Source organism: Nestor notabilis, unplaced genomic scaffold, assembly GCF_000696875.1.
Source record: "Nestor notabilis isolate BGI_N333 unplaced genomic scaffold, ASM69687v1 scaffold15540, whole genome shotgun sequence".
Taxonomy (NCBI): Eukaryota; Metazoa; Chordata; class Aves; order Psittaciformes; family Psittacidae; genus Nestor; species Nestor notabilis.
The window spans coordinates 13,650-33,103 of NW_009912577.1; the positions used below are offsets into that span (position 1 = coordinate 13,650).

The 19,454-nt window shown below is 42.0% G+C and overlaps 1 protein-coding gene across 1 annotated transcript; it reads left to right on the forward strand.

The window, feature by feature from the left end:
* The first annotated feature begins 3,801 nt into the window (after window positions 1–3,801).
* On the forward strand, window positions 3,802–17,329 carry TBX19 (T-box 19). The gene is made up of 8 exons (XM_010020179.1): window positions 3,802–4,167; window positions 9,872–10,136; window positions 11,695–11,829; window positions 12,587–12,648; window positions 14,089–14,150; window positions 14,906–15,007; window positions 15,872–16,004; window positions 16,775–17,329. Exons 1-8 carry the CDS (start codon window positions 3,971–3,973, stop codon window positions 17,007–17,009), a joined length of 1,191 nt encoding a protein of 396 aa, XP_010018481.1. The 5' UTR covers window positions 3,802–3,970; the 3' UTR covers window positions 17,010–17,329.
* The last annotated feature ends 2,125 nt before the right edge of the window (window positions 17,330–19,454 follow it).

A 19,454-nucleotide genomic window follows, 5' to 3' on the forward strand; every position in this document is an offset into this window, starting at 1 on the left:
CAATTTCATCTGATCATGAAGGGCTGCCTTTATTTGGAAACATGCACCTAAAGGCCAAACAACAGCTATCCAATGTCAAGGCAAGGAAGGCCTCTTTAATTACTTTTTTTCTTGGCTTTCTTTTTTTTCTTTCTGCTGTATCCCACCAGCTGGTGGCCAGGAGGGTTTTAGAATGAGCTTAATTAGAAAGTCAAAAATAACACCTTGCTTTTTCCTGCTGTAACCTGGGGAATAAACTCCAGTGTCAGTAAGTGTTGCAGGATTGTTCTTTCACTGCTCTCCCCAGCCCTCATTGCTTCATTTAAAAATATGAATCACTAACCTGTTACTAAATCCTGGTCATGGCTGGAGGTGATTCTGAGTGTTGTACTTGCCTTTACAACTAGCAAGGGTTCGTTCTGACTAGCCATGAGCCACGAGGAGTCTGATCCCTGCTCAGAAGTGCCCAGCTCTCTCCACTGGGTTTCAGGGAAAGATTACAACATTGCAGGTTTTTTGCAAGCTCCCTCCAATGCCCCTACTGATTTGCTCATTTAATTAAACAGGAGACAAGTGCAAAATGGGTAATAAATAGTCTTCTGCCCTTTGGCCCTGCTCTGTCCTACGTGTGGTGGCAATGATTGTCAGTCACCTCATCGCTGTATTACTCTAAGTGCAGTTACCTTTTCTTCAAATGTCAGGTTCAGGGAGCTTTAACTTCCAGCCCAAGAAATAACCCACCTACACACATCACAAATTGCTCATAATCTGAACTCTTACAGCTGAAACACCCTTCTCCATGTTGAAAATAGCAATTGGGCTGTTCCAATAAGCCAACCACAGGTAACTACTCTCATTTTGGAAAATTTTGTGGATGGAGGCATCCTAAGCTATGGTAACACAGTTATAAAACTAAAATTCAAACTGTATGAAAGCCAGATATTTTAAGAGATTTGTGTTTTGGGCTGTTCTGTTGTTTGTTCTTCTCTGGGATACAAGACTCTGAAGCATCATGCAGCTTGTGTGAGTGGTAATGTAACCACCAAGTGTAACTTACTTTTAGTATGTGAAAGTGCATGTTATTACTGTGCAGAATGCAAATTTTGGTATGGTACTCCAAAGCAAATGCCTTCATGCTTCTCCCTTAGGGACACTAGCTGTAAAAAAATCCAGTCTTACTGATGAAACACTTGTTTCCCAGCCCATTACTGGAATGGGTCCATTCCTTCCACACACACTTCCGGCTCCACAGCTCTGTCCCAGGAGTGCTTTGGGAAAGCAATGCACTCAGGGCAGGACCTCCCTTTGTTTTGCTTTGTGGCTGTCTCCATTTCCAATCCATCTTTGTTGAGCATATTCTTTGTCTCTAGGAATTCAGCAGTGGCTGCTGGTGCGACAGTTGTTTCACTGCCTCATTTTGAAACCCTTCCAGCATCGTGAACTGTTGTCGATTTTGTGCATACTCTTGATTTCCTTTAAGCTCTAAGAATCTTGAGGAAAGCAGACTGGATTGGTTTTCACAGGCTCTAATCTGGTACCACTGCACTTGAAGCCTTGTGGGAGAGATGGGCAGTCAGTACTTCTGGAAACCCAGCTGCTTCCCTTTTTATTTGTCTATAGGAAGAACTGTGTGTAACTACTGACATGTTACTAGTCTTATGAACTACTGGCTCTTTACTTGCCTCAACTTTGAATCACCTGATTTCTGAGCAACTAATTCTAAAAAAAGCTGTGTGGAAATAGGGCTTCAACTTAATAATCCCAAAATAACACAGATGTATTTGTTTTACAGCTGTCTGAAAAACTGAAGTTGAATTGAAATACCCAGTACCTCAACCAGCTCTGATTTCTGTGTTTATTTACATTTATAATATAATGAAACTAAAACCTGTCTTACATAGTCTCCTATGCATTTACTACGCCATTTGATCACATGCAGGGAAAGATGACAGTAGTAGCTTCCCTCTCCTCTGAGCATTTGGAAGGGAGAACCCAAACATAAACATACTGCATGTTACACACAAATACTACCTGAGATGCAGTTATTTTTCCAAATGCAATGTGGCACACTTCCAAGTGTGCTGTCTAAATATCCTGTATGTAAAGTACATTCTTCAGTTGTTCAGCAGTGAAAGTGGGCTGGATATTAACTAGAAGTTGCTATCTGACACCTTCTAGTGTAACTCAGAAGGTGAGTTGACTGATGGAGTAATCTAGGTAATTTTGTTATGACTTGACAATTTTAAGAGGTGTATAAAGGCTGGAAAGAAGACAGGGAAGATGCGTTCGACTGTGAAGCTTGAAGTAGCATGATTGGGATTACCCAGGTGTAAAAATAGCTCAGACCTGTCTGGCTTGCACCTTCCGATGGTGCTGAGGTTGCTGGGAATTAAGGGCTCTCTCCTAAAGTCTCCCATTCTGCAGAACACCACATTGCTGCACACCTGCAGCCAGGCAGTTCTGAGGACTTTCAGCTAATATCCTTACTCCATGTAGGACTAGTTGCCAAATAAGGTGCCAAACAACACAAATAAGATCAATAAGCTCTGGCTCTTGCTGCTCAGGTAGATGGTAGCTCTGAGGTTTTTTAATGGCAAGATCTGCTGAGTCTGATATAACTTAAATCCCATTGTATGAATTTTGCCAGAGTTTTTCTTGTCTTTATAAATCCCATCAGTGACCCACCAAGTCATTTCATCTATTAGAAAGAACCAGAAACACAGGAATTCAACAGGGGCTATTGAATTAAATGAATGCAAAGTTCTCAGTGAGTAGCCAGAACATGTATTTTTCTAAAACCGTATGTTTTCATCATTTGCATGTTTCCACCAGTATGTTTTCATCATCGAGTCCCTGACTACGTCATGTCAAACAGACCAGAGATTTCAGAGAGACAATTGGAACTAGATGCATCAGAAGAAATCAGGCACTCAAACACCTTGTTACATGTCAAAGTCCAGTGTTTATGGGTCAGTGGTAACCACGTGGGCTCCACTTACCCCTTTACCATGGAACTGAACCCAGGTCTCTCATATCATTCTCTGAGTGCCAAAATTATTGTACTTCTCAGCAAAATGGTGGCTTCTTTGTGCAGGGTATGTGCATTTAGATTAGGCTTGTCAGAGAATGTCTCAGCCTGAGGCTAGAGGGAGTGCCTGTTTTAGAGATGCTGACAGAGCTTTTGTGCAAGATGGACATGGAGCAGGACAGCAATGCCAGGCCTCGGGCAGCCAGGCTCACATCCAGCCCCAGGAGCATGGGGTCTGTCCCTGGAAATGCAGCCAGAGGGGAGTTCAGCTGCTTGTAAGGTGCAGCAGGGGTTTTGTGAATGACAGTGGGACCAACGGATGGACATAGCAGGCATCAACAGTGAAGCGTAAGGATGCTACCTTCTCCTTGCGCACTGAAACCTCAGTGCAAAAGGCTGTCTTACTATTACGATTTGATTTAGGAACATAAAGGAGTGAGGTTAATATGTTTATTCAACTTTCTTGGTGAAAATATTTTAAGACTACCTTCTCTGTTAACTATCTTGACTGTTACCAGCTCCTTTGGTCAGGGTCCGCACCAGTGTGAAGGCAATTTCCATGCATTGTTTCAGTCTGGAAATGAAACAATTTTCATTAATGGGAACCTGGTTCTCAAGCAGAACAATTAGACCCACTTCAGGTTGAAAAAAGATAAAAGCATGCTAATTTGGATGGAGGACTCTTCTTTCAAGGCAGCCAATTGAGTCATCAGCCTGCCACCCACCTGACTGTCTGACAGGTAATTAGGAGATAGTCCTCTTTTTGTGTGGAGTGTGTGCGTAAACCTCCACACGCTGGTGTCACTGCCCATTGGAACTTCCAGAGGAAAGAGCTAGTCAGTGGCAAAAGAGTGAGGAGAGCACGTTTGTCAGACGGTGCCCAACAAACTGACTTGTTTTTTGATTTAGCTCGTTATTTTTGTCTTTTCACAGCTACCTGAAGTTTCTGGCAGTAAAGTCGTCATGGCAGACCTGGGCTGCAAAAAACCCAGCGACTGCACGGTCTCCAGGCTGCTCAGCGTGGTGGAGAGCGAACTCCGGGCTGGGAGAGACAAAGGTGATCCCACTGAGAAACAGCTCCAGGTTGTCTTAGAGGATGCGACGCTCTGGCAGAGATTCCGAGAAGTCACTAATGAGATGATCGTGACCAAGAACGGCAGGTGAGTGATCTGCTCAGCGCGGTGGGCTAAGTCTAGATGGCAACCAGGGGGCTAACTGCTATAGTAATAAACTGTGTGTGTAGGTCTGAAAGAACTGTAGGGAACATGTAACAGTTTTATCCCTGCAGCCTTACAGTCCCCTAAAACCGCATATGGACAGAATAGGGTGTCTCTGCTCCTTTTTGATCACTGCTAAACCATTCCCACCATCCTTTATTCCTGCTTGTGAAACATGCTGGAGAAATATGTTGACTGGCTTAAGGTTGCACAAAAAGGGAACTTTTGCAACGGGATTGATGGTACCTCTCAAACCCTTTTGAATGACTTCTTGTACTAACAATCAGCCTTTATTTGCAAGTCCTTAACTGTAGACCTCAAATTACTGTACAGAAGCAAATTGGTGGTGTTATCCCCAGCTGCAGTTCATGTCTCTTTGGCTGTGGGTATTAACAGCTTGTACAAGCAGTCTGTACTAGAATGGGGTACAATAAATCTGTGTCCTACATGGCATATATGTGCAGTCCAGAGTGCATGGTCCCACAATAGTATCACTCCGTAGCTGTTGCTGGTGCTCTTAGAAACAAGTGTGGAATATTGGTTAACACACACAGTTTTATAAAGGCAAAATATTGTGTTGTAAATGCAAAATATTGTGTTGTAAATGGATCACATATCTTACTAGGTGGGGAACAGGAAAGGCATAGGAAAATCTGCAAGAAGGGTATTAATTCTGAATGAGAGACTGGCTTGTAGGAGGCTCTTCACAGAGGTTCTGCTCTGAACTGGGCTGACAGCAGGCACAGTCCACCCCATAAGACAGGCAGCTACTACAATAAGGTTCTCTGGTGCATTTGGTACTAAGGTTTTTATTGCCACCCCTCTGCCACCACCTGCACCCCCCCAACATGTACACATTTCTTTTTCAAGACCTCTCAGGAGATCCACGTAGGAGAGAGGAATTAAGAGGTGGAGAGAAAAATTTACTCATGCAATGTGACTGCTATTGATGTTGCAGACCTTGATTTAGCAGAATTTGTGGGTGATATTACTGTTGACTGTAGCTTGATAAGGGACAGGGGTGAAAGCAGTTGAAAGGAAAAATCTAGCCTGTTGGCTCAGCAAGGTCGTTCTGTTGAGAAAACAGCTACCTTCCCAAAGTACCAGCTCTTGGTGTAACCCTGCCTATTGCCATTCTGATTCCTCCTAATAACCTACAGGGACAGAAATCTTCTGCTGAGATTCTCTTTATACCAAGAAGCTGCTTTTTGCTTCATTTAAATTGCTTTTAAAACTGCAGTTAGGCTACAGCAAACTTCTGAGTGGACTTTCACTTAGCATGCGGTAGCTTATACTGACTGCTCAGCAGTGCAAGTCACCAAAAATGAGGTAAGATAGGTTTGCCTCAAATTCATCAAATTGGTACAAAGAATCACACCTTACCAACAGGGGCTTTTCAGTTTCTTTCCTCTCAGCTAATGTAAATCATGACTGCACGGTGATACTAGTTACCTCTAAAATGTCTAGGTGAGTACATAGATAAAATTCTTTTATGATGATGATAAGAGAATCTTCTGTTATTTAAATATGCCTGATTACTTTTTATTTTACTGTGTTAACTCCCTTATTTTTCTTTATTCTTATTTGTACACTCCTTATCAGCTTGATTCTATTTTTCCTAAAGCCAGTGACAGTTCTAGTAATGTCAGTGGGGACAGGAATAGATGCTTTATGATCAAACTACAGTCATCTCAAAATAAAAAATTATAAAAGTATGTCACACTGTCATCTGCATAAATCCTTTTAACAAAGTCACTGTAGCATCAGGGACTATGAAAAAGGATCTCTTGCATTTCTGAAAGTATCTTCCTTAACAAACACATCAGCTCATTAAAAAAAAGGGAAATAGAGACAGTGGCCTGCAGCAAAGCTCTCTGAGCAACTCCATGCAGTTCGAAAGGAGACAAACTTGAGACAGTTTCCACTGAGTGCTGAGTTTTTTCAGGTTCAAGATACTTCAGTGATTGTCTCCAGAGGGATTCTCAATAGAAAAAATATTGACCTAATTCTGCTGCTGCTGCTTGAATCAGTAGGACTAACTCATTGATTCTTGCTGAAGGGCACAAGAATGCTTTTGAAACTGTGTTCTTAGATTAACAGGAACAGCCAGTCTGAAGTTCTGCATGTGAAAACTAAGACAGTTTGTGCAGACACATTGTTAGCAAAATTCAGAAATTAAACCGAAACCTGATACAGGAGCATCGGAGAGCATGAAGGGCTGATTGACTAGTGATCCTCGAGGGTCAAATTCTAGCATGCACAATTCTCTCTGCTTTGACTGAGCCATCTCTAATTGGTGCTGAGGGTCCCAAAATGTCATAATTAGATGAACCAACTTCACTGTTATTACATAGGTATGTCTCCATATAGAACTTCATTATAATAACCACCTGCCATAGCAATATGCTTAGGTACACAGGGAACAGGACATACTTCAGTGCAATTAAACCGAATACTATACCACAAAATGCATCCCAGTAGCTGCAGCTGATATGGTGGGAATCAGTCTCCTATTTTGCTCAGATTTATTATATTCAATTGGTACTTCAATAAAAACTGCTCTGTGTTTACACCATATCAGCTATGCACTATACTAAGACTTTGCCCAGAGGCAGAAAGGTGCCACTTTTCCTCTCTGCACATGGGGAGAATCCACAGTGGATCAATGCAGGCAAATGCAAGTCAGGGGAATGAAGTCCTTTCCAGGCTTAAATGCTAAAGCAACTTTACCAGTACTACACATTCAAGTTTGATATCAAACACCTTCCCACTCAAGTTCTGTACTGTGGAGTAATTGTAGCAGATCTGCTCTAAATAAACTGAAGAGGCTGAAGTGCTCAACTATTGCAGTAATGGAGGTCACGTGTACACCTACCTGGTCATTGAAACAAACATTCTGAAACAATTATGGAGAAATCATCATTTGCCATGCTAAAAGACAGAAAATTGTGATTTTTTGTAGCAAAGCCACTTAATCAGCACAAGAAGTGAGGTGGAAAGTTTTTCATCATTAGAATCTGTACAGTCAAGACATGCTGGTCCAGGTGAGGCAGAGATTAACTGCGTGTGAAGCAGGTTAATGCCCCAAAGTGCTATAATCTCTGTGACACAGGAGGTTATTGTTGATAATGACTGAATTCTCTTCTGGCATTAGGCTAGAGGCCTTCTGGGGATACACTCAAGCCTCTCAAGTAGAAAGGCAGAGAAGTCTGCATTGTGGGCAGAGGAATTAACAATCTGTATGTAACACAAATAGTCCTGATAAATCTAGTGATACTAAATTTTCATGTGGATGAATTTTCCCCTCCACTTCAATTTCAGCTAAATATCTAAGTGTGTTACTCTGAGGACTGATTGTACAGGGTGGTGCAGGGGACAATGCCTCCACACTTTTTATCACATCCCAGTTTTATAGCTGGAGCATCCTGGCCAGAAAGACACATTAAAAATAGCATTTAAATCCTTGGCTAAGCTTCTGTTTAGTGAGAAAGATCACAGTTCAATATATCTTCCTGAATGCTGAATAGGCCCTACATCATCAAGTATTTGTATTAGATGAAAAATCCCAAATTTCTCAAATCCTGTCTTTCCCTGTCAGCAGAAGATGATGAATGTATACAGCAGGAACTATATAAAGGTATCCAGAAAAGTAGGTGGTGAGTGGGATGTCACTGTTAGCAATCTGCAGTTGGCTGTCACTGGGAAGTACAGCTGCAGGGGCAGAGACTTTCCATGTCCTTTTAGAGTGCCTGGAGTGTCACTTCCTTTATTGCCTATTTTGGACACCTTGTGCTGCTACCTACCTAAGCCTAGAGAGACATCTTACCTTAGCCTCACGGCCATGGACCTCAGGCAGTTGCTCTGGTTGGTTGGTGTATGTGGTTTCTCTGTACCCATCAAGAAAAGAAGCTTGAAGATTCACTGGCTTATGCAGAAAAATGTGGCATGGCAAAATGGCATTTGCCAGGAGAGGTCAGTACGGAGGTGTCTGGGGCAGGGAGGCCTCTTCTCATACAGGAACGTGGGAGGTGATACATAACAGCTGTAATAATCTTCCAACATAAAGACGTGTACTTGTTGACAAGCTAAGAAACTTAGTGAATAGGATACCTTTGTTGGGAGACTCCTCTGTTCTGCTGATCACAATTTTTTTCCCAGTTCCTGAAACTGTTGGAGCCCTAATAACTCTATTGCTGCAGAATTTCAGGCACTGAGATGCCAGTTCAAAGCTGTGTGATATGGATCACAACTACTAGGACAGACAGAAAAGCGCTGAAAATCTAGCTATGAACTCCTGTGAATCTCCTTTACAAAAGAAAAAATAATAATTAAAAGGGGATTGAGACAAGGTGGCACTGGACCTGTAAGAGCAAAAGGAGCATTTTCCCAAAACTAAACAAAGGCAGGATTTCTTGTGCATTCTTTAAATTCTTTAAATGCACAAGATGGTGGGAAGACTGGATGATAGATATTTATTGCTTAGTAAAGGACAATGTTGCATCTAAGGTGGAACTCAAAGCAGAACCACCTGATCAAGCTGATGAGGTCAGGGAACGTGGAAGGATGGGACCAAATTACTGGAAGAATTGAAAAGTGCAAGGTCTTATGGCAAGGATTCTAACCAGACTTCTCAAACTGGAGATTTATGTAATGATTGTGGGACAGTATGAGAATACTAGCACTTAGGAAAGGGAGAAAACACGTTTCAGCTAACTACAGACTTTTAAATATATCCTCGTAATAAGAATTCAGGATGTATTTTGAAGGAAAGAGTAAGGAAGTATATGGAAAACAACAGAAAATGAGATTAAAAGGCATTTTACTAAATTTAAGTCATGCCAAACTAACCTGTCACAACCCTGATAAAGTAAAGAAGTATTTTTAAACAAGGAAAATGTAGCAGACTTATTAGGGCATTTAGAGTAGCACTACCTGGAAACCATTACTCAAATGGGAGATGTTGGGGATTAACACAAGAACCATGAGAAATGACAGAGGGAAGTGACTGACTTTGCTCACAAAATGATAGAATATGGCCATCCCTTCAAAGGAAGAGAGAAAAACCTTTTGTATAGAGTAGCAGGGTCAATAAATCCAACTAGAGTCTGATGAGTACCTGGCTGGGATTATGTCCTGATTGCTGGAGACTGAAGTCTGATCTCAGAGGATATAGCCACAGTCAGACAAAGTGGGACTCAGACACTTGCCAGAGTATGGGAGCATGTGCCTGGGGAAATCTAAGCACCAAAGAAGTGCACTTTGTAATAGGATTCTACAGTTAATGCCATGTATCCGTGGTTCAGCTCCAACTTGTCATCCATTTTCATCTCTTGTCCAATCCTGTTCATGCCTCCTTTCCCACACCTGAGGATGCATATAGCATGTCCAGATCCCATGGACAGTTCATTATGTTCATAACTCTTGGCATGATCAAGACCTTAGCGCCCTACTTTAGCAAGAATGTATTTTTTTTCCTAAATGATTGAAATAAAATGAAGGATTAATCTTAAGGAGACTTCTTCAGCTAGATGGAGGGAGGATGTTTTTCACATTGACCTAATCTGTGAGCATCTGGTCACATACATACTAAGGAGAATGTTTCAAAGCCAGTTTCCAGTGGTGCCCTCCTTTTTTGTTTCCTGGCCAGGCGGATGTTCCCTGTTTTGAAGATCAGCGTGTCAGGCTTGGACCCAAATGCCATGTATTCCTTCCTGCTGGACTTTGCCCCCACTGATGGTCATCGTTGGAAGTATGTCAATGGAGAATGGGTACCAGCTGGGAAGCCAGAGCCGCCAAACCACAGCTGTGTCTACATCCACCCAGACTCTCCCAACTTTGGGGCTCACTGGATGAAAGCTGCCATTTCCTTCAGCAAAGTCAAACTTACCAACAAGCTCAATGGGAGTGGGCAGGTATGGCCTGATGTTTCCCCATACACCTCTTGGCTTCAATTGCAAGCACCTACCAATCAAGAAATATCAAGAGTGCATTTATGTAATTATAGAGGCCCTTACAGGCCTCTTCACCCACAGATGCCAATTATTCTCTGGAGGCCAAATGTAAACAGGAATAAACAGGCCTTAATTGGCACTTTCAGATTTTAATGGACTTCTTGATGTTAAGAGAGACAGAGTGCTGTGGTTTACTTAATCATCAGGGGGCTTTTCAGAGTTGGTCTTGTGTGCTGGGGATTTTTACATAGGACTTCAGAGAAAAGGGGAAAAAATGGTCACGGGTATTAGGTTTTTGTTGTGTTCCCCCATGTTGTTTGGTGTAAGTGGAATGTTGGCAGGAGTCAGATAGCAGAATAAAAGGCTGCTCCTAAATGAAATAATTACTATGTCTGCTTTTGCATCACGATAATTATCAATATTCTATTGAATCAGCGTTGGCCTTTGGAAAGAAACCACATGTACCAGAAATAAGTGACTTTCTCTTTGAACCCCTTAAAAATGCAAACAGGAAAATTAGTTTTGTTTCGTATTTTATTTTTGATGATGTATCTAAAGGTAAAATGTTGCACAAGACCTTTTGTTTGCTTGTTTGCCTTGTACAAAACTCCTACGTTGGATGACACTTGTCATCCCAGAATCAATTTCTTTCATGTAAATATTATATGTTCTCTATCTGTTATTTCCATTAGGTTTTGAGGTACCTCCATAACCCTAGTACCTTAATTAGGTAGGAAATTATCTCTTATTTACAAACTGGAGAACATAAGCATGAGCTGACTTTTCCTAAGTCACACATGTAATCAGCACACAAAATTTATTGTGGAGCATAGAATAGGATCTGAATTCACGAATTCTTGTCCCGCATCCAGGACCTTTAGAAAAGTCAAAGGCCTCGGAAAAGTATGCATGGGAGTACGAAAGCTGCAGAAAACTAACTTGAAGGGTCAAAGAGACCCTGGGGAAAAAAACAGGGGAATGTGATATGTCCATATGGTGAAGTAGAAAGCAGGGGAGGAAAAGCCATATGAGAAAAGCCCAAGCAAAAGTCACTAAATAACAAGCCAGGTTAGAGACATCTGCCAAGACTTGTTTAGATATACTTTATCTTGCTCAGAAAGATGGCTAGGTGACTGCCTCAGCTCCCTCCTGCTCTGATTTCTGTGATGGTGATTCTGAGTCTTTTAGATAGTAGAAGCAAGACAGGGATTGCCCTTTAACTGTTTTGACAGCCTCTAGTGCAGTAGAAGCCCAATGGTTTGAAGGCCACAGCTGTCAACACGAATATTCACTAATGCTGCCAGATCAAAAGCTTTAAATCCAAGTCCAGTGAGGTCTCATTCTGTTCAGCCCTGTGGTTCATCAGAAGAGAAGGTGGCACCTGCCTTTCTGCTCTCAGTAATCACTGACTGAGGAGGTTTAGCAGTGACATCTGGTCTGTTACAGGGCTAGAGCAAAAGAGCAGCTGTGGGATAGCAAAATGGCACTGGGGTCTGTCTCTCTGTTTTGTTTTCTGCAGATAATGTTGAACTCCCTGCATAAATATGAGCCCCAGGTACACATAGTTCGAGTAGGAGGCCCCCACCGGATGGTGATGAACTGTTCCTTTCCTGAGACACAGTTCATAGCTGTGACTGCGTACCAAAATGAAGAGGTAGGTGGATGCCACACTGTGCTCTTGGTTACCATTAATGAGATATATTAAATCTTACTAATGACAAGATCAGCATGCCTTCTCTTGTTTCCCCACTGGCCCCATGCAGTGCAATGGTCCATCCAGTCTAATTATCTGACTTCTCTCTGCAGTAGAACATGGTCTAATCTAGTGTCTGGCTTCAGTACTAAGCCAGGTCTAGCTTACTATCCTGCCACAGCTATTCCAGACTGGTCCATCTGTCCTGGCATCCCAATCCTGTACTAGAAAAAAGAGATATAGTCAAGTCCAGTATCTTTCTCCAGCAATGACTGACAGTTATAACTTCCTGCTCCTTATAAGACATATAATTGCAGAACAGCACAACATTCAATGGGAAAATTTATTCTTAACCCCAAAACTGCAATTGAGAGATGCTTTGGACTGTGACAACTGCTAACTCACATGCCACATCCCTTAGCTAGTGTTGCTGCAGATTTGATTCACACTTGGTAGGAGTTCAGTGTTTAAACTCTCTTGAAAGGGTCCTCCATCCCACAGGATTTGCCAGACTGGACCATGTCCTAGGCTGCCCCAACTGATGTTCTGCCTGTGGCACTGATCAGTACACAGCACTCTGCAATGAGCAAACCTCTCTCCTAACCAGCCCTGGAAAACATGTGGTTTTTGTTAGGCAGCTCCACTTAGACTACTCTGGAAGATGTTTTGTCAAGTTTCTGTTCCTTCACTAACATGCCTTGTTTTCTGTAAACTCAAGATAACAGCTCTCAAAATCAAGTATAATCCCTTTGCCAAAGCCTTCCTGGATGCGAAAGAAAGGTGAGTTCACCTTTTTTTGGTCCTGTAGCATTTTGCTGCTGATGTGGTAAAAACTGTGGCATCACAATGTGAAAGATACATTATATAACTTAATCTTGTTTCTCCTGCCTTAAATCCAGAGTCATTCCACTGATATTAGTGGGGAGACTCTCTATATTACAATAGGGTCTAAAGTGAGTGAATATCCTCTTGGGGATCTCAGGACTTAGCACTGCCTACACAGAAAGTCTGAAATGAGATGGTGTGAACTACCCCAGTGATGTTACACACCATGTGTGTTCACTACATTGCACCTGCACTCCAGTGAATCCCATAATTTGATAGCTTGGGGAGAATAAAAGTTAAATGCAGCTGTTGAAAAACAAAACTAAAGTGAAATTGCACTGTGACTGTAATTTAACTACACTGCTACTATTAAATCTGTGTAATAATGTATGATGTGTTTATTAAAAGTAACCTGTAGGCTACTTTTAACTATATAAGATGTTAGAGATGCTTCCACTGGAAATGAGTTGTAGTTTATCTTCTAAGTTTTACTTTCCTCACCCATGCTAATGCAGAGGGGCATCCAAATTATGCATTACAGTCCATAATTGCTGATAAAGTTTGTTTGGACCTGCTATGTCTTCTGACACATAGAATCATAGAACAGTTAAGGCTGGAGAGGACCTTAAGATCATCTAGTTCCAACCCCCTGCCATGAGCAGGGACACCTCACACTAGACCATGTCTCCCAAGGCTCCATCCAGCCTGGCCTTGAACACTGCCAGGGACGGAGCACTTAACACTTTGGGTAACCTGTTCCAGGGCCTCATCACCCTCACAGCAGAGAACTTCTTCCTTATATCTAACCTGAATCTCCCCTGTTTTAAGTTTAAACCCATTACGCCTTGTCCTATTGCTACAGTCCCTGATGAAGAGTCCCCCCTGCAGCACCCTCGTAGGCCCCTTTCAGACACGAAGTGCCCCTACATGCCTGCAGGAGAATCTGTATTTCTTTCCATTTCTCTCACCACTTAAGAAGCTGCTGTCTCAGCAGCAGGGTTTCCAGCTGCGGATGGGGACTGCTGACTTGGGCTTGCCTGGCTGAGCAGGTGCCACACAGCCCTGCTTTGCTCTGGGTGGGAGGACAGGCCAGGCTGAGGCTGTTCATGCAAGCAGGAACTGTGCCCACAGGTAGATTTAGAATTCCAGGTTCAGCCCTTAAATTTGACATAAATTTAGGAACGTCTTAACATATGCCATGAAACATAACTTCCTGTTTCCTTTATGTCAGACTGCAGAAAAATCTATTGCTGCGTAGCAAGTGCTTAAAGAAGATGGATTTCCCTCCTTTTTAAATGACTTTCCCTTTGTTTTTTTGAGTGAATAGTTCTGTTTTTAACTTTCTTTTATCATTTTTCAATGAGAAGTTTTACCACTAAGTATTTTGCTTTTCAGAAACCATCCCAAGGATGCTCCAGAAACAGTCTCTGAAGGTCAACATATGACATATTCTCACTGTGAGGTTTTTATTCATGTCAGCTGGAAGATTTGTGTGATACAATAGGTGCTGGGAACCTGGGACTTGCTTAACTGGCTCACAGCAGTCATTCACTGGATCCTGAACTGTGTTCATAGATACGAATCCTTTAAAAAAATAGAGAAGATTGAAGAAACCTCACAGTAGGAAATACTGCAACCGTTTCTGCAGAGGAATAATCTTACTTATGATCCAGTTTTTCAGTATTGAAAGGAATCTAGAATCAAGATGCTGTATGGCATTTTTAGGGCTTTCTCCCTCATTTGTTTTATGTTTGTAAATATTTGTCAATATTTTTGTCACCTGTAAAATTACTTTTCATTGGTGAACAGACAAAAAAATGGGGGGAGCAGAGGTGGTGTTTGTTTTAATGATAGTCAGTTTTTCTTTCATTTGTTCTTTGATGTTTGTGACATTTCCTGTTAGTCGTTTTCAGGTCTTGTTTTTTAGGGTTAGCAGGTTTGGGGTTTTTCGGGGGTTGGTGGTTTCGGGCTTTTTTTGATGGCCAGTTGTTTCATAAACCAGTATCTTGGAATCTGCTTGGTATTTCTGAGGCACAGCTGATTCTGCAAGAAGGCTGGTTACTTTCTTTATTGTATTGCAGTGTTTAAGTGCAATAATGGTTTTCTTCTCTCTCTCCCCTCAAAGTGGGTGGCTGGGTGATTTCCAACCCGGATACAATGTGTGCGTCAGGAAGCTCTAATTATCAGTACACTGGACCTTTGCCTCTGGCAGCTCCACACGCTCCCCACAGCTACGAGCGATATTCAGCACTGCGAGGGCATCGGGCTGCTCCATACCCACCTTCCTACATGCAGAGAAATCATTCCCCTACAGGTACAACTTTAATGCTGCTTTGCTTCCAGGGAACAGACGCTCTCTGCCTGTCTGACCCTTCCTTTAGGTTAGCATAAGCATTAAAACAAGCAAAAGCTGAGGCTAAGAAAGAACATGATAAGTCTATATCAATCTGCACTGAACCCGCATGCACAAAGTATGGTTAAGGCAACGAAAAGTAGATAAAAAGAGCTGGGTGCACTGAAACTGTTAATTATAAATGAGAGTGAATTAACTTGCTTAAAGCAGATCTCCTAATTATACAAAAAGAGCATTGCAAGCCTTCTTTCAATGTCATGCCATGAAGCATTTACGCTCCTGAGTCAAAGTGGTCCTTAGTAACATGGTAGGAGCTGACTTGAGATGAGGGCATTTTGGTATTGTCAGAATGTCTTTTGAGTTTATTTCACTCTCTAGATCTGGGTGCAGAGTTCCAGAAATTGATTCCACTTTGATCAGATGTAATCAGCCAGAAGCAACAGTAAGGATAAAGTAATCTGTTTGCTAATTATAATTTATCAAGGCATCATGTTTAATGGAAATATTTACGTTTGTGTTATAAAGAAGTATCAAAATATTGCTATTCATATGGCAATTACCATTAATGAAAAGACCATTAGTCAGACTTGCAAGAATGCATATCCTATGTCTCTCATGCTGTACCCTCTCATATATCACACCTGGAATTACAATGGCACCTTGCTACTCTCTTAATAAACACATGAATTTTGTCTTTTTACTTATGGAACCTCATGATCAGATTGATTCCTCAGGCCTACCCATGTTCTGTTGCCTTAAGACAATGTCTCTGCAATAGTCGCTGAGGGTTTGTTTGTTACTCTTTTATTTTTTCCCCTCCCAAAGTTAATTTGTTGGAGAGCTCCAGCAATAATCTCCAGGTATTCTCAGGACAGGACAGCTGGACTTTGCCATCCTCTCCGCATGCTAATTTGCTCTCAGCACCACACACAAAGGGAGCTGCCAGCCCTGGACCCAGGTAAGGTTACAGGAAAACTGCTGGTATTAGGAGCAGCGAGGCTTGTAGGACTGCCCTGGTGATTCACACTTTGTGCCGAGCTTTAATTGGTGTTCAGGGTTTGGAACATGTCCTAAATGCCCAACTTGAGATTCCTGGACAGATCTTTCCAACAAGGTAATTGTTTCCTGCTCCGAAATCGATGGGAGCTTTGTTCATCTCCAGCACTGCTGAAAACCAAGATCTTGGAACAGCCACAGAGAACTCTGGTGTCTATGGTCTGCAAGCCTTTTAAAGCCGAATTATTTCTCATTATATATTTCTCACTGTTCTCCTGCATGAAATGAGGATCCTAATCCCATGCAGGGATGTAACAATCTAATTCATGTTCTATTGTAAAAGTATTGTTAATAGGGTAGTAAACACTTCTAGGAATGGATGGAATTTAGACCCAGAGAGTCAATTAATTATCAAGTATTTCCCCTTCTTTTTCCCCAAACAAATGCACGCATTTCTTCTCTAACTGAGGTGCCAGGAAAACCTGCAATTCCTTAAAATTTGTAAGCATTCACAAAAAAGATCTTTAAATCCTGAAACCTAACGTGTTTGTACATTTCTCTCCATGCCTCTCTCCAAAGTCACCACGTCTGATGGTTGCTGATTTAGTTTAGTAACTTGATTCCAATAGCTGCGTTTTAGCAGATAATGCACTCAACTTTACAGTGGTAAATCTCTCGCAGATGGAAAATGCTTTGAAATAGGTAATTCAATTTGTACCGCTTTTTTTCCAGCCACTACCCTTGCCTGTGGACAGTGAGCAACAGTGCTGTGAACACTGCCAACCCAGGAAGTGAGGTGAACAGCAGCCCATCAAGCATGTTTCTAAGGGGTAATGTCCCCTTACCCACTGCATCATCAGTCCAAATCCCTCTGCAGGGAATGGTATCCGGCAGCATGGAAACACAAGGGGAAACTGCTCTAGCCAGACTGGCTGACTCTGCGTGGACATCCTCGCACTCCTTTTAATGGACTGGCAGCTCATGAGGGAACCTCAGCCAAACTAGACTGACACAAATGGCAAGCGACCCCTTAGAATTGCAGCTCCAAGTAGGAATATATATGCAGAAAGCCGACTTCATCAAACATCACTTTCCATAATGTATCTCTTCTACTGCAGCGAAGCCAAAATGCATAACGCAAAGGCAGGAAATGTTATGGGAACCAGCTTATTACTGTAACCTTTATGCATCATCCAGAAAGAATCTTCATAGTTAGTTTAGCTTCTGGATCACATAAAAAATGGTCAGACATGGGACTGAGTGAAGCAGATACGGCAGCTGGATGTTCGCCTGTCATTTTAAAAGCCCTTTCTGTAACTAATGGCTGAGTACTGGGGAAATCGTGAGTAGCTGGGAACTGGAAGGGACAGTGCTGCTTTAAAGACTTTCTGAATCTGTCACATGGAGGTTTTCACAACACCTGAAACTAAACCCTTCAGGGGGTGATATTAGTCTGACACCCTCAGGCCACCTGCATACAGTATTCTCTGTCCCCATCCCTCCTCCAGCTTCTGTTTGCTGTTTGAGTGCTATAAGGATAATGGACATACTCAAGTCGAGAAAATGGCTGCATTGTAGCAGCAGGGTGAAGGGCATCTAGTTTAGTATTTATAGGCTGATGTAATGGTCTTTGAAATGAAAAGTTTGATGTTTTCTATATGTGCTATTTTTGAAAGGGTGGAGGGAAAAGAATTGCAGAAAAAAAGATTCAGCTTGCATTTCCACTTTGCTTCAGGTATAGAGTACAAATAAAATACAAATAAATGGTGTATTATCTCCTTAGTGCCTTTCCAAGGTGTAAACACACATACAGGCTTTTACTCTTAACAGCCACTGAGCAATTTCAAGCAACTCTGCCAGAAGCACGTTGACAGGACATGAATTTTCTATTCCTAGGCCAGTGACTGGCTGTATGCCCTTGGGCATGGTATTTCATGTCTTTATACCTTTTTCTCCTCTCACCTTTTGTCTGTTTCATCCTCCTTCTCCAGACTACAGCTTTTCCTATCCTGTGTAAGTGTACAGAATCTAGCATAGCGGAGGCCTGATCCTGTCTGGGATTTCTAACCACTAGTGTGATGCAGATAGTAACAGTCATCCCCCATCTTCCTTGTCCTCTCATGTACCTCCTTGGGCAAGCCTTATCAACTTCTCAGAGGAACATGCTACCATTTACTCTCTTGTAGGGGTAAAGGAAAAATTGCTAACTATCTCATGTAGATATGCCTCTGAATGACGAAATGCCCAGCAGCAATTCAGTTCTGTTTACAGTTATGAGCATTGAGAGGGGCTGGATAGCTAGCTATGAAAGAGAAAATGCTCAGCACAGGTACAGAAGAGGATTCTGAGAGTTGGTGTCTTTACAGAGGTGTTTCTGCTTCTGCCAAATGTGGCAACGTTCCCTTTGAGAATACTCATTTATTGCACACAGGCTCTGGGAGCAGCGTATTATTTTGGGTAGACATGAGGGGCAGCAGCAAGGAGAACATTTTCATTCAGGCCACCAAATGTGCATCGCTCCAGTGAACTCTGCAAGCTCCTGTTTCATATTGTAATACCTTGGCTGTGAACCATGCCCTTAAGGTGCTCTCAGTGTTATACATTTTCATGGCTTCCTTATCTGGCCTTTCAGATTTGCTGCAGGCAAGGCAATATACCAGAATGCACTCAGTAACACTGTTAGTTTTACTGACTTATGCTGCTATCCCTTAAATGCAAGGTAATGAAGTTGCTTTGGATGTGCATTTTTATTAAGAGGCATCGGTCACGCAGGAGCTAATCGAATGCAAAAGGTTCTGTGCCTTGCTCAGTCTAATCCTTGCCAGTCCTGACTGTAAATTCTGCCTTTCCACATTCTGTCTAAAGCTTGGTGATCAGTTTTTCAGCGTTATGTTTCTCTACCTTGCAGCCAGAAATTAAGTAGGTGTTTCTCTCAAAAACAGCTCTACTTTACAGATAAGGTTTATTAACTAACTTATGCTACCCTCTTCTGGCTGTTCAGCTCCCCATACACACACCACATGCTGTATCTTATGTATAAGATGGCCATAGATGCTAAAAGCCAGGCAAGTGGTGACTTCTCCATGTTCCAGGACTTGCTATGCTTCCTTTATGGTTGAGTTGGATAATTTCTCAGTTTTTCCATATACTACATTACAGCAACATAAGAGTGATTATAAACACAAACTGCATTTTTATTTCACAACTAACCATCTAGGAGAAAATCCAATTAGCTTTCCTGATAGTTCTATAGGACTGAAAGGATAAAAAAGAAGTATCAAAAGGCATACACACAGCCATTTCTCTTTCTTATCACTGTATCAGCAGCCACGACTCATGTCACAGGAGGCAAAAGTTCTGAGATCTCAGACACAAGCTAAGTTTTTGTCATAGAATCATAGAATAGTTAGGG

Bases quoted from the DNA above. Each gene is read 5' to 3' on its own strand.
- TBX19 (XM_010020179.1), top strand. From the start codon at position 3,971: ATGGCAGACCTGGGCTGCAAAAAACCCAGCGACTGCACGGTCTCCAGG. The intron at 11,830-12,586 runs GTAGGTGGATGC...TGTAAACTCAAG, and splicing joins CTGCGTACCAAAATGAAGAG to ATAACAGCTCTCAAAATCAA. The intron at 16,005-16,774 runs GTAAGGTTACAG...CTTTTTTTCCAG, and splicing joins GCTGCCAGCCCTGGACCCAG to CCACTACCCTTGCCTGTGGA.